At 38.1% G+C, this 25,459-nt stretch overlaps 4 protein-coding genes and 1 non-coding gene across 11 annotated transcripts; 4 read left to right on the forward strand and 1 right to left on the reverse strand.

Moving 5' to 3' along the window:
• Positions 1 to 473: 473 nt before the first annotated feature.
• Positions 474 to 12,125, forward strand: LOC106389707 (callose synthase 9-like). Of its 5 annotated transcripts, none has more exons than XM_048761076.1 (49): positions 474 to 705; positions 783 to 880; positions 970 to 1,124; positions 1,345 to 1,441; positions 1,530 to 1,769; positions 1,850 to 1,939; positions 2,080 to 2,177; positions 2,249 to 2,372; positions 2,496 to 2,639; positions 3,087 to 3,163; positions 3,239 to 3,317; positions 3,396 to 3,518; positions 3,583 to 3,688; positions 3,781 to 3,904; positions 3,993 to 4,185; positions 4,265 to 4,317; positions 4,413 to 4,473; positions 4,610 to 4,652; positions 4,823 to 4,872; positions 5,093 to 5,179; positions 5,298 to 5,383; positions 5,504 to 5,525; positions 5,617 to 5,714; positions 5,823 to 5,901; positions 5,998 to 6,155; positions 6,230 to 6,350; positions 6,505 to 6,602; positions 6,685 to 6,775; positions 6,849 to 7,012; positions 7,091 to 7,200; positions 7,376 to 7,507; positions 7,612 to 7,680; positions 7,762 to 7,945; positions 8,050 to 8,164; positions 8,441 to 8,560; positions 8,800 to 8,915; positions 9,000 to 9,083; positions 9,160 to 9,272; positions 9,359 to 9,411; positions 9,489 to 9,665; positions 9,745 to 9,792; positions 9,870 to 10,028; positions 10,220 to 10,434; positions 10,511 to 10,669; positions 10,752 to 10,857; positions 10,926 to 11,045; positions 11,372 to 11,422; positions 11,519 to 11,701; positions 11,787 to 12,125. In XM_048761076.1, exons 1-49 carry the CDS (start codon positions 507 to 509, stop codon positions 11,943 to 11,945), a joined length of 5,631 nt encoding a protein of 1,876 aa, XP_048617033.1. In that variant the 5' UTR covers positions 474 to 506; the 3' UTR covers positions 11,946 to 12,125. The 5 variants fall into 5 exon arrangements, with proteins under 5 accessions (XP_048617033.1, XP_048617087.1, XP_013685488.1 ...); XM_048761130.1 differs by having other exon boundaries at positions 7,768 to 7,945; XM_013830034.3 differs by having other exon boundaries at positions 2,255 to 2,372.
• A 1,116-nt stretch (positions 12,126 to 13,241) lies between these two features.
• LOC106389705 (purple acid phosphatase 15-like) lies at positions 13,242 to 16,191 on the forward strand. Its single transcript, XM_013830033.3, has 6 exons — positions 13,242 to 13,688; positions 13,837 to 14,028; positions 14,471 to 15,019; positions 15,101 to 15,291; positions 15,525 to 15,803; positions 15,887 to 16,191. Exons 1-6 carry the CDS (start codon positions 13,400 to 13,402, stop codon positions 16,010 to 16,012), a joined length of 1,626 nt encoding a protein of 541 aa, XP_013685487.1. The 5' UTR covers positions 13,242 to 13,399; the 3' UTR covers positions 16,013 to 16,191.
• A 3-nt stretch (positions 16,192 to 16,194) lies between these two features.
• LOC106389704 lies at positions 16,195 to 17,556 on the reverse strand. 2 transcript variants are annotated; one of them, XM_022713772.2, is made up of 2 exons: positions 17,405 to 17,556; positions 16,195 to 17,283 (listed from the first exon to the last, which is right to left on the reverse strand). In XM_022713772.2, the coding sequence occupies exon 2, from the start codon at positions 17,256 to 17,258 to the stop codon at positions 16,221 to 16,223; it is 1,038 nt and encodes a 345-aa protein (XP_022569493.1). In that variant the 5' UTR covers positions 17,259 to 17,283; positions 17,405 to 17,556; the 3' UTR covers positions 16,195 to 16,220. The 2 variants fall into 2 exon arrangements, with proteins under 2 accessions (XP_022569493.1, XP_013685486.1); XM_013830032.3 differs by having other exon boundaries at positions 16,195 to 17,287; positions 17,405 to 17,551.
• A 203-nt stretch (positions 17,557 to 17,759) lies between these two features.
• TRNAS-UGA lies at positions 17,760 to 17,841 on the forward strand. Its single transcript has one exon. It is a non-coding gene; the product is annotated as a tRNA-Ser (tRNA).
• An 869-nt stretch (positions 17,842 to 18,710) lies between these two features.
• LOC106389700 (protein transport protein Sec24-like At3g07100) lies at positions 18,711 to 24,211 on the forward strand. 2 transcript variants are annotated; one of them, XM_013830028.3, is made up of 14 exons: positions 18,711 to 18,920; positions 19,009 to 20,117; positions 20,207 to 20,345; positions 20,850 to 21,040; positions 21,218 to 21,325; positions 21,412 to 21,615; positions 21,736 to 21,967; positions 22,101 to 22,250; positions 22,335 to 22,491; positions 22,590 to 22,717; positions 22,797 to 23,119; positions 23,196 to 23,384; positions 23,495 to 23,740; positions 23,830 to 24,211. In XM_013830028.3, the coding sequence occupies exons 2-13, from the start codon at positions 19,188 to 19,190 to the stop codon at positions 23,726 to 23,728; spliced, it is 2,985 nt and encodes a 994-aa protein (XP_013685482.2). In that variant the 5' UTR covers positions 18,711 to 18,920; positions 19,009 to 19,187; the 3' UTR covers positions 23,729 to 23,740; positions 23,830 to 24,211. The 2 variants fall into 2 exon arrangements, with proteins under 2 accessions (XP_013685482.2, XP_013685483.2); XM_013830029.3 differs by having other exon boundaries at positions 18,725 to 18,920; positions 19,012 to 20,117.
• Positions 24,212 to 25,459: the final 1,248 nt, after the last annotated feature.

Raw genomic sequence — 25,459 nt, forward strand, 5'->3', positions numbered from 1 at the left:
TGATTACAGAAAGCTATCAACCGAAGCACCAGCCTGAAACCAACAAAAGATAACATCCTAAGAAACAGTAGTGGGCAGAAGAAAGGTAAGTGAATCACATTACCTACTGCGACTTCTTCCTGGTAGCTTGATTAGAAGCTCTTGAAACTACAGGTTTTGGTCTTGCCTTGACGAGGATCTACTAGTTATCATCCCATCGGTTCGGTCGGGTTGAGAATTAAACAAGGAAAGAATTAACCGGAATAAACCGTATTGGTTTAAATTTTAAGTGAAAATGTGATTTAGCCGGTTCGCTATTTTTTTCTTGCCAACGTGATTCCTTTTTGTTTTTTTTTTTAAGAACATAAGATTCCTTCCTTCGTTGTAATGGTTTTGTTTGTGCAAAAGTTTTTTATGTGGGGGTTAAGGTTTTTATATTAACTATCACTTAAAAGAAACTTTTTGAAACTTATTATAAAGACAGAGCGAGCTAGCTTTCAGTTTCAACCTTCTTCACTAAGTCTTCCATGAGTGATACAACACTGGTTAAAATGTCTCAAGTGGAGGCTCTATGGGAGCGGCTAGTTAATGCTGCGTTACGAAGGGATAGAACAGGAGAAGCTGGTGGTGGTGGTGGTGGTTGTCCTGGTGAGGGCAGAGACATAGATGATATTCTGAGAGCTGCTGATGAACTCCAAGCTAATGACCCCGTCATAGCTAGGATCTGTAAGTTGTTGCTTGTTTTCTTCTTCTTCCTCTCTGTGCAAAGTTGTGACTATTTCCTTTTTTTTTTTTTGCTGCAGTATGTGAGCATGCTTACTCGCTTGAACAAAAACTTGACCCTAATAGTGAAAGCGTAAGTGTTTTACAATTTAGAACCGGATTGATGTCCGTTATTAAGGTATATCTCTTCTTCTTCTTCTTCTTTGGTTGTCTCATGGTTTTTGTATACTCATATACTGTACATTGTTCGACCTTGGTTTATTTCAGCAAAGAGATGAAAAAAGAGAGGTTGAGACCATAAATAGAAGTCAAGATATTAACCGCCTGCAAGGTTTTTACCAGCGGTACAGAGAAAAGAACAATGTTGACACGTTAAAGGAGGAAGAAAAGCAGCTCTGTGAGTCAGGCGCTTTCACTGACGAGTATGTATACTAACCATAAAATAACATATTCTGTCAATTTTATGTTCATGATCACAGGGCCGGATTTGGGAAATTAGAAGTTACAAACATTTCTTATGCTTATGTAAATCTTTTAAAAAAAATTTGGAGGGCCAAAGTCAATGTTTCATTAGGCTTGGACTAGATCCGGCCCTGGTTATCTTAGTTCTTGTCCAAACTCTGTGTTGATATTGCCTTTCAGGCTAGAGCAGAAAACAGTAGAAAGGAAAAGAGTCTTTGCCAACCTTAAAGTTCTGGAACATGTGTTGGAGCAGGTTTCAAAAGAGATCTTTGAAGAGGTTGTTTACATTACTCAGTCCACTATTGGTGAAAGTAGCTCTGTAGATTTCAGTTAATAATAATCAAAGTAACTTTGTGCTACTACAGCTGAAGCATGCTAATGATTCAGATGCTGCAATGAGTCATGAGGACACAGTTGCCTACAACATTGTTCCTTTTGATGCTCCTGTCACGGCAAATGCCACGACGGCTTTCTGTGAGGTGCAAGCCGCAGTTACAGCGTTGAAGTATTTTCCAGGCCTGCCAAAATTGCCTGCTGAGTTCCCCCTTCCTGCAACAAGGAATGCTGATATGCTTGATTTTCTTCACTATATATTTGGGTTTCAGGTTTGTCTATTTGAGAAGCTTTCTTTATTAGGAAATCATCTTTCACATATTGTGTGTTTATGTTCTACTTATGGCCTCAGAGAGACAGCGTCTCCAATCAGCGTGAACATATAATTCTTCTTCTTTCTAATGAGCAATCCCGCCTTAATATTCCTGGAGAAACAGAACATGTAAGTACCAAAGGTTTTGATTTTTCACATGATTAATTTCACAGAAGTTTTTGGATAAGAAGTAGATTATTCATGATTTTGCGGTGAGTTACATTTTAAGATCTAATGAGTAACTTTTTTTCTCTTATGCTCTTTCTCAGAAACTTGATGATGCTGCAGTGAGTAATGTGTTTTTGAAGTCCCTAGACAACTACATTAAGTGGTGTGATTACCTGTGCATTCAACCTTCATGGAGAAAGTAAATAATCTCATCTTCCTTGTCCTTTCCTGCTACAAACTCTTGCATGCTCACTCCGATTTTTTTGTAAGATGCAGTTTAGAGGCTATAAGTGGAGAAAAGAAACTGCTATACCTCTCTTTGTATTTCCTGATTTGGGGTGAAGCTGCCAACATACGGTTCCTTCCGGAATGTTTGTGCTACATATTCCACCATGTAAGTTTTGATATGTATGCAGAATCTCCTAATGTTCTGAATTGCTACTGGTTCTATGGTAAGTTTACTAACATATGTTGTTCATTTGATATTATGTGCTCATGCTGAATATTTGTTTTGTAGATGGTAAGAGAAATGGATGAGATCTTACGCCAGCAGGTTGCTCGTCCAGCTGAGAGTTGTAGACCAGTCGATAGTTGTGGCTCTGAGGATGATGTATCATTCCTTGATCATGTTATTTCTCCACTGTATGAAGTTGTATCAGCGGTATGCTCTCTGAAGTCTTCTTTTCACCGCCTTTAGAGAGTCTCCTTTGATCCCACATAATGGTGCTTTTTAATAGAGAACATACATCATGGAATGTAGCAAGACAATGTTTGCTAGATTAGGAAAATGATTGGGATATATAGTCATTTACTACTGATTTTAGTTGGGTAATGCATGTAACTCTTTGTTTCAATGAACTTGTAACCAGTGTGCAATTTTGTTTTATTGTGTTATTTGAGAGGGGCTATTACATTTTCTGGTATTCCTTAAAGATGTGATATATGTTTCATTGCAGTATAGTTTGTAATTATAATCAAATAGTAGTTGGTTTTCTAGTAAAAAATGTCCTGTTGTATCATGTTTGAATATTTATTTTTAAGACAGTGTTGGTTTGATTTAATAGTCATGCTATAACATGGGCTATTATAAAAATGTTGGTCCGTGCAGGAAGCTTTTAACAATGGCAATGGCCGAGTACCTCATTCAGCTTGGAGAAACTATGATGACTTCAATGAGTACTTTTGGTAAATTTTTAACATCTTTGTCTGCTGAGTTAATTAATTTCCTTCTCTGTTGGCTAACGTGTTTGATTTTTCTAGGTCGCTTCAATCCTTCGAGCTTGGTTGGCCGTGGCGAACCAGTTCATCTTTTTTTCAAAAACCTAGACCTAGAGCAAAGGTTTGTGTTAGAGGTTATTGTAGTAGTGCTTGTGGTTTTGTTCTTCGGTGAGATGACCATCATCTGATGTCATTGTAGTTCGAGCTTAAACCCGGTAGAGAAAAACATCGAGGAAAGACTTCCTTCGTTGAGCACCGAACGTTTTTGCATCTCTACCACAGCTTCCATCGGCTATGGATATTCCTCGCTATGACGTTTCAGGTTTGTTGTATGTCTACAAAATGCTCTCCTGCTAGTACCACACTCTTAGCAGGCTTCTTTACAGGCACTGGCCATAGTTGCGTTCAATGAAAAAAGCCTTGCTTCCAGGAAGACTTTGCGTGAGATTCTCAGCCTGGGACCGACTTATGTTGTGATGAAGTTTTCCAAGAGTGAGTCTTAAAACCTCATAATAATTTATTTTAATTTTGAGTAATATTATGTTTGAGTGAAGACAAAAGCATATGCTTAATTAATGTTATAGGTGTTCTGGATGTCTTCATGATGTATGGTGCTTATTCTACTACAAGACGTCTGGCTGTTTATCGCATGTTTCTCCGTCTCATTTGGTTTGGTCTTGCGTCTGTCTTCATATCTTTCCTCTATGTGTATGTGAAACTTCTTATGGCACTTTTCACTTTTTTTGGGGGGTTAGTTTTTTGCATTCCATTGTGTGATAGTTGGTTGTGTGTGCAGGAGAGCACTTCAAGAAGATAGCAAACCAAATTCTGATTCAGTCGTGTTCACGCTTTATGTGATTGTCATAGCCATCTACGGTGGTGTTCAGTTCTTTTTTGGTGTCCTGATGCGCATCCCAGCTTGTCACAACATTGCTAATAAATGTGATGGGTGGACTGTGGTTCGATTCTTTAAGTGGATGTGGCGCCAGGTTTCTCTTTCGTTCATGGTTAATATTTGGATCATCTGGTAATAATCTCTGATGCTTACTTACTTGATTGTATTTTCAGGAGAGACACTATGTTGGCCGTGGCATGTATGAAAAGACATCTGATTTTATAAAGTAGTCTCTTCACCTTAATTATTTTAGTTATCTGTATACTGGTGACTTCAAATGTTGGTCTAGGTATGTACTACTAACCCATTCGTATGACGCAGGTACTTGCTGTTTTGGCTTGTTGTTCTGTCTGCAAAGTTCTCGTTTGCGTACTTTCTTCAGGTTGGTTCTTTTGGCGGGAAGCATAATTTGTAACGATATGTTTGATAGTTGTACTAAAGATTGTGGTTACATGTGACATATATAAATGTTACATCATAAAATACTACTAATATTTCTCTTGCTGGTGAATTTGCAGATAGAGCCGCTCGTTAGTCCAACAAGGATGATAGTGAAACATGGTAATATTCCTTATTACTGGCATGATTTTGTGTCAAGAAGTTATAAGTATGAAATAGGTCCCTCAGGATATGTTATTAGCTCTACTATTATAGGTTTCTTGCTGATACATGTACTGATGATAATCTCAAATATTTCATTCTTTCTATGATATTTCTTTATCTGGATGCAGGAAACTATAATGCTCTGACTGTTGCCAGTTTATGGGCTCCTGTTGCCTCTGTAAGTTCAATAGTCTTTTACATAAAGGGTTGACACTTGTTTTGCTGGAAGAAATCACTGAATCAAGAAGTAGTTGTTTCTAGAGAATCACTTCAGTTTTGGGTTGATTTTGTTATTAAAAAAATATTTTACCAATTTTGGTGAAATTTATTAGGATGAATGTTTTCACAGATTAATTTTTATTTCATTGTACTGTAACTTTATCTTTCATATAATGCAGATATACCTGTTAGACATCCATATATTCTACACCCTTGTTTCTGCTTTTTTGGGTTTCTTTCTCGGTGTGAGAGATCGTTTGGGAAAGGTAAGTGTGGTTACACTTTTCTTTTGTCTTAGAAATGTCAAAATCAAGATATTTTATAAATGTTCATACACTGTCTTTAAGAAGTTAGGGTCCTTACGTTGCGTTGCCATTTTCACAGATAAGATCTTTGGAAGAAATTCACAAGCAATTTAAGAAGTTTCCAGGGGCCTTTATGAGGGCTCTTCATGTCCCTATAACCAATCGGTTATGTTCCTTTCCATTTTTTTGTCATTTTACCTGCACATCTCACTTTATATTTGTTAACTATTATTAACATTTTTCTCGTCTTCATTACCTTTCGACTATAATCTAAATTATGTGCAGGTCTTGGGATCCTTCTCATGAGGTAGTGATGCTGCTTCCCTCTCTGTTTTACATTTTTGCAGTACTATGTTAGTTTCTTCTTCTCATATTTGCATGTGTTTATCAATTCAAAGGTTGTGGATAAGAAGAACAGAGTAGAGGCAGCTCACTTTGCTCCATTTTGGAACCAAATAATAAAATGTCTACGAGAGGAAGACTACATCACTGATTTGTAAGTGCTTTAACTAAGCTGTTGTGTCTCATGATTTCTCTTAGCTTCAGCTTTCTTTATAGTTTCATCATTGTTACCAATTTTTCTCATATGAAACCATTTCCCTAGTGAGATGGACTTGCTCCTGATGCCCAAGAATTATGGAAGTAGACTGGTTCAGTGGCCTCTCTTTCTTCTTTCCAGCAAGGTGAGTTTTGTTCCCCTCTTCTGTATTAAAGCTCAATGTTTTAGTGTGGCTATCTGCTTCTATAGGTGGACATTAGTTTCATATTATCTACTGTAGATATTATTGGCCACAGAGATTGCTGCTGAGAGTAAGTCACAAGAGGAGATTGTGAAGAGGATCGAAAAGGATGTCTATATGAAGTATGCTGTTGAGGAAGTCTATTACAGCCTTGAACGTGTCCTAATAACAACGCTGGAAGCCGAGGGGAAGATTTGGTAATGGGTTTTGTCAGCCCTAAGATGACTTTGCTGGATAAGTGATGATATTTATTGTGAATATTATTTTGTAGGGTGGACAGAATCTTCAGAGACATCCGGACCAGCATAACTATGAGAACTATACATCTTGATTTTACGTTGAAGAAACTCTCCCTTGTTATCACGAGAGTGACTGCACTCTTAGGGGTCCTGGTATTCACATTACCATGCTTATTATTATGTCTTTGTCAGAAAGTGTAACCGGTTCTTAATTATTATTATTATAGTAGTAGTACTAATCTTCAAAATATTGTACTTTCCATTGTTATATTAGTACTGATCTTCATATTTTTCTTTTCTTGGACAGAAAGAAAATGAAACACCGGAGAATGCAGCAGCGGTTACCAAAGCACTTCAAGATCTCTACGATGTTATGCGGCTTGACATATTAGCTGTTGATATAAGGTACATACAAACTCGATGATTTGGCAACAATCCTATCAAGCTTTTCTTTTCTTTGCTTCCAAAAATATGTTGCTTGGTGCAGGGGTCACTATGACACGTGGAACTTGTTAACGCGAGCATCGAATGAAGGTCGGCTGTTTACAAAGTTGAACTGGCCTAAAGATCCAGAAATGGTACAGTGATAATATTCATTGTCAAAGGCTATAACTGCACCGATTCAGTCGTTTACTTCTTTGTGGTTTACAGAAAGCTCTCGTCAAAAGATTGTACTCTCTACTTACCATCAAAGACTCTACAGCGCCGCATGTTCCTAGAAATCTTGAGGCCAGACGCAGACTTCAATTCTTCACCAATTCTCTTTTCATGGATGTGCCACAACCAAAGCCTGTCCACCAGATGTTATCCTTCAGGTATTTCATGTTCCACATTTCCATCATTTTTTCCAAATAACCTCTTACTATATCTTCCCTTTAAACTTTTTTTTTCAGTGTCTTCACTCCATATTGTTCTGAGGTTGTGCTGTATAGCATGGCTGAACTCACTAAGAGAAATGAGGATGGGATATCAATCTTGTTTTACCTTCAGAAAATATATCCAGGTGTGACATTTGCCTAGCTTTTTTTATGTTTCTTACTGTTAAGTTGATTCTGCCTTAAATTTTGTAATTACCATCATAGATTGATGCCTAATATATTCTCAATAAATATATTTTTGATGTTTGAATAAAAATTAGATCAAAAACTAGTTTTCATTAAAATTTGATAATGTTGCAGATGAGTGGAAAAATTTTCTCGCACGAATAGGAAAAGATGAAAATGCGTTAGAAGGTGATCTACATAATGAGAGAGACATACTTGAACTTCGATTTTGGGCTTCGTACCGTGGACAAACGTTAGCTAGAACAGGTAGGTAAAACAAATCGCTGCATTTTTTTTCTTTCTTGGGGATAACTGTTTCACTTCAAGATCTGATAGCTTATGTGTGTTATCTGGCAATATTATATCTGCAGTTCGAGGGATGATGTATTATAGGAAAGCTCTCATGCTTCAGTCTTATCTGGAAAGAAAAGCTGGAAAAGGTAAGATCAGGCTAAGTGCTTTCTATAGACATATATCATTTTTGGTCAAGCTTTTATTCTCAAGGGATATCTCATCACCAGTTACAGACGAGGAATCCACACTTTATGTTAATGACCCAACGGATGCTGAAGGATTTGAGTTATCTCCTGAAGCAAGGGCCCAAGCAGATCTAAAGTTTACATATGTTGTCACATGCCAAATGTATGGAAGACAGAAAGAAGATCAAAAACCTGAAGCTGCTGACATTGCACTGCTGATGCAAAGGTAATAATTAGACACCTTTTTCTGGTTTTCTATACCTGAAAGTCTAGAGCTTCTGCCTGTCATTGTGTTATTACAAAGCTGATCTGTTTCATTTCTTTTGTCAGAAATGAAGCCCTTCGCATTTCCTATATCGATGTTGTTGATACTCTTAAAGAGGGTAAATCTCATAAAGAATATTATTCAAAACTTGTGAAGGCCGACATCGATGGAAAGGATAAGGTAGACCGTGATCATCTGTGAAGTTGATATATCGGTGTTTTAACTAGTTTATAATCTATGTTTTGAATCTTTCATCGAGTCAAAGTATGTGATTTAGAAAAACTTTTGACTCGATAAAAGACTCAAAACATAAGTTATAAACTAGTAAAAACACCAATACAGTATATCAGAAGTACAAAACTAGTGTTCTTGTTTCCTAATGTTCAAAAGATGTAAATATGCTTTAAGTTCAAAACATGTAAAAATGCTATAAGTGGTTTTATTCTGGCTATGCAGGAAATTTACTCCATAAGATTGCCTGGGGACCCGAAACTTGGTCAAGGCAAAGCTGAGAATCTAAACCATGCCATTGTGTTTACTCGCGGAAATGCAGTCCAGACTATTGATATGAATCAAGTTAGTATGCATCCATTTTTGTTTTAAGTACCTTCTTTCAAGATCTTCTATGCTTTTGTTATAGTTAAGTTTTCTGGAAGTTTATATAACATAAGATTTGTAAAGAGTATATTGAGTTACAGTTTGAAGTTGGACATCTCATCACATTGTGAATGCACCTGAATCTTCTATCATGGTTACATGCCTGCTTTACATTCTTTTCTTGCTAGCTAAATGCATCTTCAACCTTTATTTGTTAGGATAATTACTTTGAAGAAGCCTTGAAGATGAGAAATATTTTGGAAGAATTCGATCGGGACCATGGTATTAGACCACCTACCATTCTTGGAGTTCGGGAACATGTATTTACTGGAAGGTGTGAACACCAGACAATCGTATATCTTTTTTTTTCTTATTTTAATATACTTCATGTTACATAACTGTGTTATGATGGATGCAGTGTCTCCTCCTTGGCCTCTTTCATGTCCAGTCAAGAAACTAGCTTTGTAACTCTTGGCCAACGAGTATTAGCCAAACCCTTGAAGTAAGCTACTACCTACCACCAATAAGTTTACCTTTCCTTGAATTAAACTCATATGGAGTGCTTATGTGTACTCTAGGATCCGCATGCATTATGGTCATTCAGATGTCTTTGACAGAGTTTTTCATATTACTCGTGGTGGTATTAGCAAGGCCTCTCGGGTCATCAATGCTAGTGAAGATATCTTTGCTGGTAAAAACCGATTCGTTAACTGACAAGAACATATAAAAATGGTTAAAAAGTTAATGTGGAGCCATTTTGATGCTATGATTTTTCAGGTTTTAACTCAATTCTACGTCAAGGGAATATTACTCATCATGAGTATATTCAGGTCTGCACTTTAAACTCTTTACAATTAAAAAAAAAATGAACCGTATATATATACATATGTACTAATTTTATTTATAGGTGGGCAAGGGGAGAGATGTGGGGCTCAACCAAATAGCTCTGTTTGAAGGGAAGGTTGCTGGTGGTAATGGTGAACAGGTTCTTAGTAGAGATGTATACAGACTTGGCCAGCTTCTTGATTTCTTTAGAATGATGTCATTCTACTTCACAACAGTTGGCTTCTATTTCTGTACAATGGTATGTCCGTCCTCTTGTAACTGGAGCTGTTACTGAAGTTTAATACTGATGATTAGACATTTTACATGGTCTCTTGCAGTTGACGGTGCTTACTCTGTATATTTTCTTGTATGGGAAGGCATACCTGGTAAGCATGGTTACCTATTCTGGTTAAGATGCTGGGTGAAGGTCTCTAATCCCCTACTTGTGTTTGAAATTGGATAGGCGTTTTCTAGAGTTGGAGCTACTATTCGAGAAAGAGCTATTCTCGTGAACAATACTGCACTTAGCGCCGCCCTCAGTGCTCAGTTTCTGTTTCAGATTGGTGTCTTCACTGCTGTGCCAATGATTCTAGGCTTTATTTTGGAACAGGGTTTTCTCCAGGTATTTGACTAGAATCTCCTTGGAGACTGACATCTGTTCTGAATTTGCTCATTCATCTACAGAACAGTGAAGCATGTGTTTTGAACCAGTGATCACTGATGACATATCATTTGGTGAAAATGAACTATTTTACTTTTGTGTGTTTTGTTTGAAAGTAGAACTTGTTTATTTAACAATCTTTCATTTTGTAGGCCATTGTAAGTTTCACAGCTATGCAGTTTCAGCTATGTACTGTCTTCTTCACATTTTCTATTGGCACAAGAGCCCATTATTTTGGACGGACACTTCTCCACGGTGGTGCTAGTGTTTGTCAACAGTACAAAACCACTGGAAGAGGGTTTGTAGTCAAGCATATCAAATTTTCTGAGAACTACCGTCTTTATTCCAGAAGTCATTTTGTTAAAGGGTATGTATCTCTCCTCTTATACTCTTTGTGTCTTATGTCTGTCTATACATTTCAATGGTATGTTTTTTTTCTCAAGGATGGAGGTTATACTCTTACTGGTTGTCTACCTTGCTTGTGGAAATGATGAGGCTGGTTCTGTTTCGTACATTCTCCTGACTGTTAGCAGCTGTTTCTTGGCTTTCTCTTGGCTCTTTGCTCCTTACCTGTTCAACCTTTCTGGGTTCGAGAGGCAAAAGTAAGTAGTGCGTGTCTGGTTTAGTGTTGTGTTGTTGAGCAACATGTTCCTTCATTGAGCAAGATTTGTTTTCTCCTTTCAGAGTGGTGGAAGACTTCAAAGAATGGACAAAGTGGCTCTTTCACAGAGGTGGTGGGATTGGTGTGGAAGGAGCTGAAAGCTGGGAAGCATGGTGGGAAGATGAACTGGTAAGAACTCTCCATTTCCAGATTTTGTAACTCCTGTTAAATCCGGGAAACTAATATCTTATCAACAGTCTCACATTGGGACCTTGAGTGGGAGGCTGGTGGAGACCATATTAAGTCTACGATTCTTTATCTTCCAGTATGGTGTTGTCTACAAACTGAACGTGCATGGATCAGATACATCGTTTGCGGTACAGCGTTTCCCTTTGCCTACACTTTAGCATATCATAGGATATAAAGGTTACAGTGAATTTGGGTTTGATGATGTGTTGAATGTGTGTAGTATGACCTGACCTGGCTGGTGGGATTAGATAGGATTTGTATGAATTTTCCTAGTCTTGTTTATCTTCCAATGCATTTGTAACTTTTAGTTGTAGAGTATAACTTACCATGCAAGAAACACCATTTCTTGTACTAGTTGAAAAGTAGCAATACTCATTTGTGATTTTGTTATGTTTCTTTATGATCTTTGCTGTGAAGGCAGCTGCTTAATAATATAGTACTTATACATGTGCAGGTGTATGGTTGGTCATGGGCTGCATTTGCGGTGATTTTAGTTATTTTCAAGGTTGGTTTATTCATTTTCTAATAAACTTAATTCTCTTTGAGCATATTGCATTACATGATTCTGATATATCTAACATTCGGATGTACATTGAAACAGGTCTTTGCCTTCATTCAGAAGATTTCTGTCAGTTTCCGTCTTGTGCGTAGATTTATACAGGGCCTTGCCTTATTGGTGTCTCTAGCTGGTATAATCGTAGCGGTTGTGCTGACAGAGTTGTCAGTGACAGACATATTTGCTTGTGTATTGGCCTTTTTACCAACGGGATGGGGAGTCCTTTCTGTAAGTTTCCTTCTTTCTCACCTTGTTACCTTTAGTTTCCAATCTCTGGGAGTTCAGTTTAACAATGTACTATCTCTTGTTGTAGATTGCGTGTGCTTGGAAGCCAACCATTAAGCGGATTGGGATGTGGGAATCAGTACGTTCCCTGGCAAGACTGTATGATGCAGGAATGGGAATGCTTATATTTCTTCCTGTTGCGCTCTTCTCGTTGTTCCCGTTTGTCTCTACCTTCAGACACGTATGATGTTTAACCAAGCGTTTAGTTGAATGCTATCAGTCTATATAAATGTGTTTTTCTTTATTAGTTTTATGAGTTAACGAGTGTAGTAGTAGTAGAAAATGAATGAGAGCCTATTTGTAAAATTTGAAGCATTTTAAGACTTTTGTAGATTCAGTACATGTTGCAAGTCAGACTTTTGTAGTATTGTTGTGTACATATGTTGCGGGAAGACAAAGCGAAGATCAAACTGCATGTGATTCTTATGATGATGGTGATTCGACTGGTCTCCCTCTGATCTTCGCTGCCAATCTTGATAACAATTGCTTAAGCCCACCTGCTTTCTTTCCTGCAAGAGAAAACAATACAATCATATAAACACTAGAATCCATGTCAATTTTGCCATCTGAATTGAAAGCCTCAGTTTATTTTGAAAATCCTCAGCCTAGAGCATTTAGTGACTAACCTTAGCTTTTGAGAAACCTTTCCTCTGCACCAATTCTACACTGATAATCTACGGTTCAAATCTCAGAAAATCCAAATTATCAAATAAAAGTTACAAGGATTGAAATAGAGTTCATATCATGCTACCAAAAAAAAAAAATCGGTTCAGTTTGGTAACTTTTTGATTAACACTAATAAACTGAAAATCGAATAACCCGACCTAAACTGAATAAACCGGAAATCCATGCCCAGACGTGAGACCATATAATTACTCAACAGATTGGATCGTATCTACAAGATAATAGTTATTTTACAAACTGAGCTATGTGACAACTACATATTATGTCGAGAGAATCCTCTGTAAACATGCTACTATATGGTACAAAATTAAAGGATGGGCATTGGATGAATAATTGACGCGAGTGGAAACTGACTTAAATGATTTCTAATCCATTAAATATAAAGTCAAATGGCTCAGACTGGAATGTATAGAATTTGGTTTACTACCGTGTGTGAACGTTCTACACAATACCAAAATCATAGATGGAGAAGTCAACATTTTTGTACTTTTTTATAAGGAAAGCATGACACTGACTTTTGTGACGCATTTGACATACTGCTTTTGGGTCATTGGTGACGTAATTATACTCACAGTCGTCGCAGACCAAACCTATTAAAGTATCCAAGGAATAAAATACAAAGCAGAAAAACACAAAACATTATGGTTAGATTCTCCACCAGAGAAAATTGGAAAAGGGTAATTCATATAAACAGAACGTCACTGTAAAACTAGTTAAGTACCACAGTTATAGATAATCTATAATACAAATCTCCAAAAAAAAAATCTCAATATTAATATGTTGGAATAAATTTCGGTCTCATATGATTGTTGCGTGTTAAATGATAATTTGCTTAAACGGTAATCACTATTTAAACGGGCACTCTGAACCTTTATTTCTCACAAAACATCCCAACGGCAACATAAAGAAAGCCGCTCCACCACAGTGAAAAGCTCCGCCACAACCCCCGTGGAAACGATGTCGTTTAGCGACGGTTCTATCACCACCTTCCTCGGACTTCAACTTCTTCTGCTCTTCTTCTGCTTTCTTTCTCCGGCAACCTTCTCTGACGCTACCATCCCCTCCACGTTGGACGGTCCGTTCACTCCGGTGACGATTACACTAGACACCTCTCTCCGGGGAAAAGCAGTTGATTTGCCTGACACCGATCCACGTGTCCAACGCTACGTCACCGGCTTCCAGCCGGAGCAGATTTCTCTAGCTCTTTCCTCCAATTACGATTCCATATGGGTCTCTTGGATCACAGGTTCATTTTTCATTTTATCACCAACTCTTTTACTTTTTTTCAGTTACTTGTATATAAAGTTAGGTCTTGTGGCTCTGTTAAACAAAAGATAAGATTCTTTTACTACAAGTTTGTATTTCACTAATGAAACTCTTGTTGTGTCTGAAAGGTGAGTTCCAAATCGGTATGAACGTGACGCCATTAGATCCGACAAGTATCGCCAGTATCGTCCAGTTCGGTACTTTGGGGGATTCACTGATTCATACAGCCACAGGATCTTCACTTGTTTATAATCAACTTTACCCTTTTGAGGGCCTCCTTAACTATACTTCTGGAATCATACACCATGTTCGCATTACAGGTTCTTTTACCTTTCATGATTTTAGCTTATATATATAGACCACCCCATGTGTTGCATACTGTGTGTATATTTTAAATGAAATGACAACCCTTACTAGAATTAAAACAACTGCTTTTGCTAGTTGTAAAGCAAAACCAAATGAACATGTAACGCTTTAGTTTGCAAAATATTTTGTAAGAAGTCAGAATGTTCTAGCTTTTCAAATTATTGTTTTAAAGGTTACATAAAAGTACAGATAAAAGATTAATGAGTCATTTTTAACTTTATTTTAATCAAAAAGTTGACAATTTGGAGGTCATACCACCTATATAAAATTTGAAGGCCAAATATAATATATATATTTTTTTCAAATAGAATTATTTATCCGGCTATGCTCAGATTCGACCATACTAAACAAGTTATTAAATCGACTCTTGATAATGATTTGGTTTTTGAAACGCAGGGCTGCAACCAAGTACTGTCTATTACTATCGATGTGGTGATCCTTCACATGGTATGAGTAAGATACACCATTTCAAGACAATGCCTGCTTCTAGCCCCACGAGTTACCCCAGCCGAATAGCAATTGTGGGTGATACTGGTCTCACTTATAACACAACAGCTACAATTAGCCACTTGGTTCAGAACTCTCCGGATCTTGTTTTATTGGTCGGTGACGTGAGCTACGCAAACTTGTATCTAACGAACGGGACTAGCTCGGATTGTTATTCTTGCAATTTCTCAAATACGCCTATACACGAGACGTATCAGCCGCGTTGGGATTATTGGGGTAGGTTTATGGAGAATCTGACTTCTACAGTTCCTCTAATGGTGGTTGAAGGAAACCATGAGCTTGAGTTGCAAGCTGGGAACAAAACATTTGAAGCTTATAGCTCAAGATTCGCTTTCCCTTATATAGAAAGTGGCTCGACTTCGAAGTTTTATTATTCTTTTAACGCTGGTGGGATTCACTTTGTTATGCTTGGTGCATACATCGACTTTGATAGATCAGGTTTGATATTCTTAGACTCTGACCTCTATGTTTACATGTTTGTGTGCGTTTTTACTAAGGTTCTTGTTCGGTTTTTTGCAGGGGAACAATACGAGTGGCTAAAGAGGGATCTTGCTAAATTCAATAGGTCGGTAACTCCGTGGTTAGTAGTTACTTGGCATCCACCATGGTACAGCACTTACACAGCGCATTACAAAGAAGCTGAATGTATGAAAGTAGCTATGGAGGAGTTGCTTTACTCTTACGGTACCGACATTGTCTTCAACGGACATGTAAGAAAAGAAACACAACCTTTTCTTTTTTTCCAGAGCAGGTTATGGACATAGCAAAATGAACATTAGCATATAGTTTCTAAAATATTAGTGGTTGATATATATATAATATTTTATGACCCCAAATGATTAAAAATATATGTTTAGTAATCGTTTCAAGCCTCATTAATTTCTCCATCTTTTGATTTGGTATATATAACTGACATTTTTTCTTTGTGAAAACATGTTTCAAGGTTCATGCTTATGAACGGTCTAACAGAGTATACAACTACCAACTAGACCCATGTGGTCCAGTTCACATAGTGATTGGTGATGGAGGTAACCGTGAAAAGATGGCCATAGAGCACACCGATGAACCCGGTAAATGTCCTGACCCATTATCCACACCGGACGCAGCCCTGGGTGGGCAATTTTGCCCTTCCAACTCCACCACGACTGGTGCGTTCTGTTGGGACCAGCAACCTCCTTATAGCGCCTTGAGAGAAAGCAGCTTTGGCCATGGAATCCTAGAGGTAACGGTTTTAAGTTTTTAACTAACTCCTAAACGCTTGAACCACATTAGGATTAGACTCAAATTTAATCTGATTAAATGCAGATGAAGAACGCCACATGGGCACTATGGACATGGCACAGGAATCAAGACACAAACAGTCAAGTTGGAGATCAGATTTACATCGTGAGACAACCTGATCTATGTCCCCCTTACAATGTCACAACCTGATTGATTAACCATTGCTAAGCTTGAAGTTTAAACGGAAATGTTCTAATAAATGATTTGGCTTACAGCCTCATCCAGTGAGCGATTTTTTGTTTGTTTGTTTGTGTGTTTACACTGTTGATTGTAACAAGTATTTTATTTAATACTAAAAAATTCAATATTTATATTAAAAAAAGGAGGGAAAATAAAGTTTCAAAAAAAGTTGTTATTACTAGAAGATCTCAAGGAACTCGAGGACGAAGCTGCTGCAAACAGGACAATGACCTTTCTGAGCACTAAGCTCTTTAGAACAGAGCTTACAAAACGTGTGACCGCACGGCGTAAACGTCGCGCCTTTGATGTTCACCTGACAAACGCAGCAGTTCACCTCTCCTTCTCCTCCTCCACCTCCGCCGCCATCTTCTTCCTCCTCCTCTTCCTCGTCTTCTTCGTACTCTTCCTCTTCGTCGTCCATGGCGTAGCTCGCTCCCGTTAACCCCATCTGCCTATCCGTCTCTTCCAGAAGATCCATCAGCGACATCGTCTGCTTCGGCGCCGCATCTGCTTTCTCCGCCGCTTCTCCCTCCTCGCTGTCGTCTTCCTCCTCCTCTTCCTCGTCGTCGCTTGACGCCGCCGCGGCTTCCGCCTCCGCCGCCTCCTGCGCCGCGACGGCTTCCCTCGCCGACATCTGCCTCTCGTCGACGAACTTGACGACCGGGTGGCGGAGGATCTTGTCTTCGTCTCCGTGATCTCTGACGGAATCGTGCCGTGAAAACTGAGGCTTGAAGCTCCTGTTCGGCGGTCCGTCTCCAGGGATGCTGACGTCAGCGGAATAATCGTCGTGGCTTTTACCCGACCCGACCCGCATCGAGGGTCCGCGCGTGAACGCCCCGCGTCCGGGTGGATCCGACATGGGAATAGTAGCGTTTGGCCGGGGGTGTTTGGGATTGGGGATAAGGATATCCGAGGCGGGGATATGGAGAGACGTGGTCCAAGCGGAACCGGTTCGTTTGAGACGGAGCTTCTCGCGGAAAATCTGCCACGTGGTCCGATCTTTTTGGCCTTCCTTGATGTATTCGTCGCGTATGATGTCGAAAAGCGTTTGGGTCGTTGTTGTTGTTGATGTTTGGTGAGGTGCAAGAGATTTTTGCGGCAAAGGCGGTGGCGACGGTGGAGATGATGGTGGTGGTGGTATAACGATCTCGCCGCCAAGAACAGCGTCTAGAGATAATCCGGCTAACGAGTTGCTACGTTTCTTTAAAGCCGACATTTAACTCCACGCCTTCTCCCGCCACCTTTCTCCATCATCGGAAGCCGATAAATTACGGTTAATGAAGTAGTAAAAAACGAATTATTTACAAATGAGTATAATAGACATGTGTTGTTCAAAAAAAAAAAGTATAATAGACATGTTACCTCTTGCATCGAATTTAGAGTGTGTTGAACATCGTTTTTGCTTATACTGAAAATATCTTAAATTTTGGTAATTGTGTTTTTGTTGGATTGACTTTTAACTTTTATCATATAGACTGGTTTTTATTGTTCTTACCTCCTTAAATTAAAACAAATTTTATGTGGGTGAAAGTGTTTTAAAATGGAGAAAAAGAGCAAAGAAGAACGAGTCTTAAGGTGAAGAAATGATCTAAATTAAGGATGCTTCCATAGTGTTTGTTAGTCCAAAAAATATTAATCACTTATTTTATTTATAATGATGATCACTGTGAGTTATCAACTTGTTTAAGACATTCTATGGAGATGAAACAAACAAGAAGTCAATATGTCCGAGTGGTTAAGGAGACAGACTTGAAATCTGTTGGGCTTCGCCCGCGCAGGTTCGAACCCTGCTGTTGACGTTATTTTTAAATTTTTATTGAAACATAAAACCAACAATGAAAATGAGAAAATTACCCATTTGCATTATATAATTAATCTCCACCGGTAAGCCTCATTATCTTTGATCACCGTAACCCAACGCTCACTGATCTCAGCCCAATAAGATTGTTGTATTATCCTTGATCACCGTAACCCAACGCTCACTGATCTCAGTCCAATAAGACTGTTGTATAAAGACACTGCAAAACCGTTAAGCCCAAAGTTAATACTCTCTAACAATTTTTTTTTTAATACTCTGAAAATTTACAGTGTTTTACAATTATTATTGAAAAAAAAAAGAATAGGATAGCACCAAACACCAAGTTTTTGTTCCCAAACTTCTCAAAGTCACAAAAATAAGTTTCATTAAAGAGGTAAATATATATTTATACCTCTTGGGTTAATTAATCAAAACCTTAAGGTTTAGAGTTAAAGGGTAGGGTTTTGGAATTACGGTTTAAAATTTTATAAAACTAAAAATAAATACTAAAAAATTTAAAATAAAAATTTTAAAAAGAAAATAAAAAAAAATTTCGAAAAAAAAAATTTCATAAAAAAATTTTCAAAAAAAAATTTCGAATCTGAAAACATATAATCTGAAACTATAAAAAAATTTCTTTTTTTCATTTTTATTTTATTTTTATTTTATTTGTTTTTATTTATTTTTGTTTGTTTATTTAATTTAAACTAAGGGTATTAAAGATATTTTATCTTTTAATGAATGTCATTTTTATAATTTTCTCTTTCTAATGTTATTTTTGAGATAAAAATCCTTTAATAAATGTCATTTTTCTAATTTTCTCTTTCTAGTACCATTTTTCTCTTTCTATATTATTGACAATTTGTCCATTATTATTTTTGGGATAATTACATTATCGATAAAACCGGTAAGCCCAAAGTGTTGGCCCATATAATATCACACCGTCGTCTCTCCTTCACCGCGCATGATTCTCCAACTACTACACCTCGAATCTTCTTATTAGGGTCACACGATCTGAAAGCCGATCACTGCCGTAGAATAAGTTTTCGTGCTGCGCAGATTCTCGCTCTCTCACTTGAGGTAGTCTTCTCTCTCAATTCAAACCTTATATCAAATTGATAAAAAAAAAAAATTAATTTGAGCTGATACTCAATTTTTATTGATCCAGCAGATCTTTCCGGTAAGGGGAAATCAACAACGTAGAGGGAGCTTCTCTTATACGTTTAGAACTAGATTAAGTTTATTCCAGAGGTTATGAAGGAATCTAGGGTTTGTTAATTGATCTGGTTCTAGTCCAAAGCTTCCAACTTTGATAGTAGTTTCAGGTTTTAAGTTGTGTAAGCAATAATGGGTACTGAGAATCAAGGCTATCCGAGTTTTCCAGCTAGGCCTCCTCCTCCTCCTTCGTCATCCTCCTCTCCGTTTGCATCTGCTCCGCCGCCAGGTGGAGCACAGACTGTTGGGTTTAGACCACCTTCTTCCCAACCTACAAGGCCTTTTACCCCCTCTGGTCCTCCTATGGCTCCTCCACCTGTGGGTGTGATGAGGCCTGGGCAGTCTCCTTTTGTTTCTCAGATTCCAGGGAGTAGACCTCCTCCGCCAGCTTACGGAGGCCCTCCTGGTGGTGGTGGTGGTGGTGGTGGTGGCTCTTTTCAACGTTTTCCAGCTCCTCCTCCTCCGTTCCCGGGTAGTCAAAACCCTCCTCTTAGTGGTCCACCAGCTACTCAAACTCTTGCAGGTCACTTATCGCCTCCCATGTCTCTCCGCCCACAGCAACCAATGGGACCTGGAGGGTATGCTTCTCCTCCTGGTCCTGGTTTTCAACAACCGGTGCCTCCTGGCGTTGGTGGTGGTCCACAGCCATCTTTTCCTGGTTATCCCAGCAACCAGGCTCCTCCAATGTCATTATCTCAGGGACCTCGGCCTACATATCCTCCTCAGACAGGAGGTTTTGGTCAGCACCCAGGACAGCAGAACCTGCATCCGAGCTATGCACCTCCTACCAGCAACGTCCAAGGCTTGGCTGAAGATTTCAATTCGCTATCCCTTTCGAATATTCCGGGATCGCTTGAGCCAGGACTTGATCCTTCCTCATTCCCAAGACCATTGGATGGTGACGTGGAGCCAAATTCATTTGCTGAAATGTACCCTATGAATTGTCATTCGAGATATCTACGGCTGACAACTAGTGCTATACCAAGTTCCCAGTCTCTGGCGTCGAGGTGGCATTTACCTCTAGGAGCTGTGGTTTGTCCACTTGCTGAGGCTCCTGAAGGGGTAAGTATTCGTCTAGCTAATTAACGTGCTACATTAGAGCCACATATAACTTTTTCATGTATTGCAACTTGTCGTTTTTATCTGTTCAGGAGGAAGTACCACTTGTTGATTTTGGCTCAAGTGGCATCATCCGTTGCAGAAGATGCCGTACCTATATGAATCCTTATGTGACTTTTACAGATTCTGGAAGAAAGTGGCGGTGCAACATTTGTTCTATGCTTAATGATGGTAATTTTTCCAAATCTTCAGGATTTGTTTGTTGACCAAAGTGCTATAGAACGTCATTGCTGTTTTCTCTGGTTTTCCTTGATGGGAAGGGTTGTCTAATGTCTATTAGGGACTTCAGTGAAATTATACTAGGAACTGTGTTTGGTGTTGCGTACGTTTGTTCTTTTTTTGGTGGAATGTCATCTTTGTCGTTATACCTGTGAATCTGATGTGAACTTAATGAGGGAAGGGCTATCTATTAGGGATCTTAGTAGAATTATAATAAATTGATTTGGTGAAAGCTACAAGGAACAGTTTTTGGTGTTGTGTATGGTTTTTTATTTGGTGGTGAAATGTCATCTTTGTTAAATTATCTGTGCACCTGATACGAACTTTTGCCTAGTCGTTGGAATGTCCTTTTACTTTCCATAAAATTATTTGAGCGATGGCTCTATGCTCAGTCCTCTTAGGCATATATGTTTATCAGATGAATATTCATAGTTATGGGTCAAACTTATTGTTCAGTGCCTGGTGAATACTTTTCACATTTGGATGCTACTGGCCGAAGAATGGACATGGATCAACGGCCTGAGCTGACCCAAGGCAGTGTTGATTTCATAGCTCCAACAGAGTACATGGTTCGGCCTCCGATGCCACCAACATACTTCTTCCTCATTGATGTTTCATTTTCGGCTACTAAAAGTGGGATGCTTGAGGTAAGCATGTTGGATTCTAACTTGTTGTGCATTAGAATTACTTTGTAATGACCAATCCATGTGCTTTTATCTAAACACACTACGTATCATTGGATCTAGACTAGATTAGAGTCTCTTTTTTAGATGCAAGCTGTCCTCAAATTTTTATTTTACACTGACTTTTATCTCCTTTGGCAGGTTGCTGCTCAAACGATTAAGTCTTGTCTTGATAACTTGCCTGGTTATCCCAGAACTCAAATTGGATTTATTACTTATGACAGCACTTTGCATTTTTACAACCTGAAGGTAAGAGAATTGTAAATACGCATGAATTTTTGTTCTGAAATACTTTAGCATTTATCATGTATTATTTTTGGACCTTGGCAATGCAGTCATCTCTGAGCCAACCACAAATGATGGTGGTTTCTGATCTGGATGATATATTTATCCCATTGCCGGATGATCTCCTTGTCAATCTATCTGAATCTAGAAATGTGGTGGAAGCCTTTTTAGACGGTCTGCCTCTTATGTTTCAAGATAATGTCAATGTGGAATCGGCTTTTGGTCCAGCCGTCAAAGCAGCGTTTATGGTTATGGTTAGTTACTATGCTGCCATTTGAAATGAAAATACAGTTTATGTCAGTGTCCTATATGGAACCTCGTCTGAAAATTTCTATCAGTTTGTAGTTCACTCTGTTTTCTCTTTCTCATTTCAGAACCAACTTGGTGGCAAGTTGCTAATTTTCCAGAACTCGTTACCTTCTCTTGGTGCTGGGCGGTTAAAGCTGCGCGGAGATGATCCTCGTGTCTATGGAACTGACAAAGAATATGCTTTAAGGGTAGCTGAAGACGCCTTCTATAAGCAAATGGCTGCCGATTGTACCAAGTTCCAGATTGCAATTAATGTTTATGCATTCAGTGATAAGTACACTGACATTGCCTCCTTAGGTACGTGAACGTTGTGATTGTCACTGTTTTTTATTTTAGGAGTTTTGAGTCAGTTAGTGGTGGCTTCTCCTGCCGTTCAGTATTGCTGTTTTAAGTGCGAAATTTATGTATTAAAATGCATTGGTTTGTGTAGGGACGCTGGCAAAATACACTGGTGGACAGGTGTACTACTATCCAGGCTTCCAATCATCCATCCATGGAGATAAGTTAAGACACGAGCTGGCTAGAGACCTTACAAGGGAAACTGCCTGGGAATCAGTTTTGCGAATAAGATGTGGAAAAGGTTTAAGAGTTTATGATACACTATTCATTTGTGCTGCCTGTTATGTCACTCAAGATATGCTAAATTCGTTGGTATGCTATACAGGAATTCGTTGCTCGTCCTACCATGGGAACTTCATGCTAAGGTCTGCCGACCTGCTTGCTCTTCCTGCTGTTGACTGTGACAAAGCATATGCAGTGCAGCTAGCTCTGGAAGAGACATTGCTAACAACCCCGACTGTGTATTTCCAAGTCGCTTTACTGTATCCTTTGAATAGTGTATATTTAAAACATACTTGAGTTTAGATTTTCAGCTGGTACAACACATCATGTGGTTTTAGTAATCCTTAACAGAACTAAGATATACTGCTTCTTGCGGAGAGAGGCGTATAAGGGTACACACAGCTATTGCACCAGTGGTTACAGATCTCGGAGAGATGTATAGACAAGCAGACACTGGCTCCATTGTCTCTGTATATGCTAGATTAGGTAAGATACATTCAAGTCTTTCCCAGTAGCATCGTAGTTACTTTGGATTCTATTTAATGGGACCTTTTTAATTCTGCAGCAATTGAGAAAACTTTGTCCGCAAAATTGGATGATGCACGGAATGCTATACAGCAAAAGATTGTTAAAGCTCTCAGAGAATATCGTAATCTTCACTCGGTGCAGCATCGGTTGGGGTCTAGATTAATATACCCAGAGTCTCTGAAGTTCTTGCCATTGTACGGATTGGCCATTTGTAAGTCCACTCCTCTTCATGGTGGACCAGCTGATGCTTCACTCGACGAGCGCTCTGCGGCAGGCTTCACCATGATGGCCCTGCCTGTCAAAAAGCTATTGAAGCTGTTATATCCCAGTTTATTCCGTGTTGACGAGTGGCTCTTAAAGGTTTGTGCTTCTCTATCTCTATGTACATCTTTTCAGAAACTTCTTAAAATCATTAATGAATTTGACATGTTTGCAGCCATCGGCAGACCATGATGACCTTAAGGACGTATTAAGGAGATTGCCTCTGGCTGCAGAGAGTTTGGATTCTAGAGGCCTTTACATTTACGATGATGGGTTTCGATTGGTGTTGTGGTTTGGTCGGATGCTTTCACCTGACATTGCTAAATGTCTTCTTGGGGCTGACTTTGCAGCAGAGCTCTCAAGGGTATGCTCTTTCATCCACATACATATGAATTTATTAACCAGCGTTACATCTTATAATGATCTATATGCTTCCATACTAATTCCTCAGTCTTTCTTTGTGGTGGATCTTAGGTTACACTGCAAGAGCAAGAGAATGGGATGTCGAAGAAGCTAATGAGGCTGATAAAGAAAGTGAGGGAGAATGATCCGTCATACCATCCCATGTGTTTGCTAGTGAGGCAAGGAGAACAACCCCGAGAAGGCTTCCTTCTCCTCAGAAATCTCATCGATGACCAGATGGGCGGTTCGACTGGTTATGTTGATTGGATGCTGCAACTTCACCGCCAAGTCCAACAAAATGCGTAATAGTTCACAATGGTAAGCAAACATTTATTCCATGTTATTCCATGTCATAACAATCACATGTTCAACGCACTTTACGAAGCAGTTTTGTTTTGTTTTTTCAGAGAACTTGGGAGTGCCAAGATTGCGCCTCTCTGTAACCATTAAAGAAACTCCAGAGCTCAAAATCTTCTTCTTAAGCCGTCTAAGGTGTCACAGGGTTTAAAGAATGCGGGATCATTGCGGTCTGCTTCGTTGGGCCTAATCTGTTGTTTTGGAAAATAAAGAAGCACCAGTTTGATTTTTCTTCATTTGTTTCCCTATATAATCTTTTTTTTTTTCGCTCAATGTCCAGGCTTTTATCTGCTTAACCATAATGGTAGATTAGTCGTTTTTATTATTCCTTTGTTACATTTTTTTTCAAATTTTCTTGTGCATTTGTAATCAGATTTATTTTGGTGGAGGGAGTTTACAATTCATGAATCTATTAACCAGGGATATTGACAAGAATTAAATTACTTTGACTCCACTAAAATGGAGACCACATGAATATAATCTGGACGAATGTGGGTAATAGATTAAAGGGAGTTAAGATGTTCAGTGACCAAGAAAATTCATAACAATTTATAAGGAGGTGTTATTAGTTTATTTATTTTGATTGATTTAGAAATCTAGGTAGCGCTTGTTATTGATTTATATATTTTGATTGATTTAGAAATCCATATAGTATTTATAAATCCAATTAAAATATGCAAATCCGGAGGTTTTCTTTCGAATTTGAGTCTTTGTATTTTTAATTAAAAAATCCAAACAAATTCATTCAAATCCATTATAAAATCAAATATATTAGTGGGGGTTATTGGTTGGTGTATTTTGATGGATTTGTAAATCCAAACTAAATCTAGTGTTATTGGTTCTATGATTTTAAAATATGTATTGAAATCATGTGTTATTCGTTTAATAATTCATAAATTCTAATTCAAATCAAGTGTTATTCGTTTAATGATTCATAAATTCTAATTCAAATCAAGTGTTATTCAATCATACGGATTTACTAATAGATTTGATTTCATAATATATTTGAATGGATTTGCATGGATTTCTTTGTGAAAAATACAAAGGCCCAAATCCAAAGGAAAACCTCCGGATTTGTAAATACTAATCTGAGAAAATTTGAAAATTTGTATATTTTACTTGGATTTATAAATACTATATGGATTTCTAAATCAATAAAAATATATAAACCAATAACACCTCCTTAGTAAATTTGTAAGATTGAATAACACTTGATTTGATATAGAATTCATGAATCATTAAATTAATAACACATGATTTTAATACATATTTGAAAATCATAGAACCAGTAACACTAAATTTAGTTCGGGTTTTCAAATCCATTAAAATACAACAACCAGTAACCCCTACGTAGTATTTATAATATGTAGATTTTTAAATTTTTTCGGATTAGTATTTACAAATCTAGAAGTTTTTTCTCGGATTTGAGTCTTTGTATTTTTACCATTCAAATTTATTATAAAATAAAATTTATTTGTAAATCCGTATGATTGAATAACACTTGATTTAATATAGAATTTATGAATCATTAGACCAATAACACATGATTTTAATAAAAATTTGAAAATCATAGAATCAATAATACTAGATTCAATTCGGATTTTTAAATCCATTAAAATACAACAACCAATCTGTTCAAAGATTCTGGTCGGTTGAACCGGAACCGGTTATGAGAAGAAA

This window comes from Brassica napus, chromosome A1, assembly GCF_020379485.1.
Source record: "Brassica napus cultivar Da-Ae chromosome A1, Da-Ae, whole genome shotgun sequence".
Lineage (NCBI taxonomy): Eukaryota > Viridiplantae > Streptophyta > Magnoliopsida > Brassicales > Brassicaceae > Brassica > Brassica napus.

Excerpts from the sequence above, each read along its gene's own strand:
- LOC106389707 (XM_048761076.1), top strand. The coding sequence starts at position 507 with ATGAGTGATACAACACTGGTTAAAATGTCTCAAGTGGAGGCTCTATGG. Across the intron at positions 1,125-1,344 it reads TCAGGCGCTTTCACTGACGA|GCTAGAGCAGAAAACAGTAG; the intron begins GTATGTATACTA and ends ATTGCCTTTCAG. Across the intron at positions 9,273-9,358 it reads TAGTGAAGATATCTTTGCTG|GTTTTAACTCAATTCTACGT; the intron begins GTAAAAACCGAT and ends ATGATTTTTCAG.
- LOC106389705 (XM_013830033.3), top strand. The coding sequence starts at position 13,400 with ATGTCGTTTAGCGACGGTTCTATCACCACCTTCCTCGGACTTCAACTT. Across the intron at positions 13,689-13,836 it reads ATGGGTCTCTTGGATCACAG|GTGAGTTCCAAATCGGTATG; the intron begins GTTCATTTTTCA and ends TGTGTCTGAAAG. Across the intron at positions 15,292-15,524 it reads ACATTGTCTTCAACGGACAT|GTTCATGCTTATGAACGGTC; the intron begins GTAAGAAAAGAA and ends ACATGTTTCAAG.
- LOC106389704 (XM_022713772.2), bottom strand. The coding sequence starts at position 17,258 with ATGTCGGCTTTAAAGAAACGTAGCAACTCGTTAGCCGGATTATCTCTA.
- LOC106389700 (XM_013830028.3), top strand. The coding sequence starts at position 19,188 with ATGGGTACTGAGAATCAAGGCTATCCGAGTTTTCCAGCTAGGCCTCCT. Across the intron at positions 21,968-22,100 it reads CACTGACATTGCCTCCTTAG|GGACGCTGGCAAAATACACT; the intron begins GTACGTGAACGT and ends TGGTTTGTGTAG. Across the intron at positions 22,718-22,796 it reads CTCTGTATATGCTAGATTAG|CAATTGAGAAAACTTTGTCC; the intron begins GTAAGATACATT and ends TTAATTCTGCAG.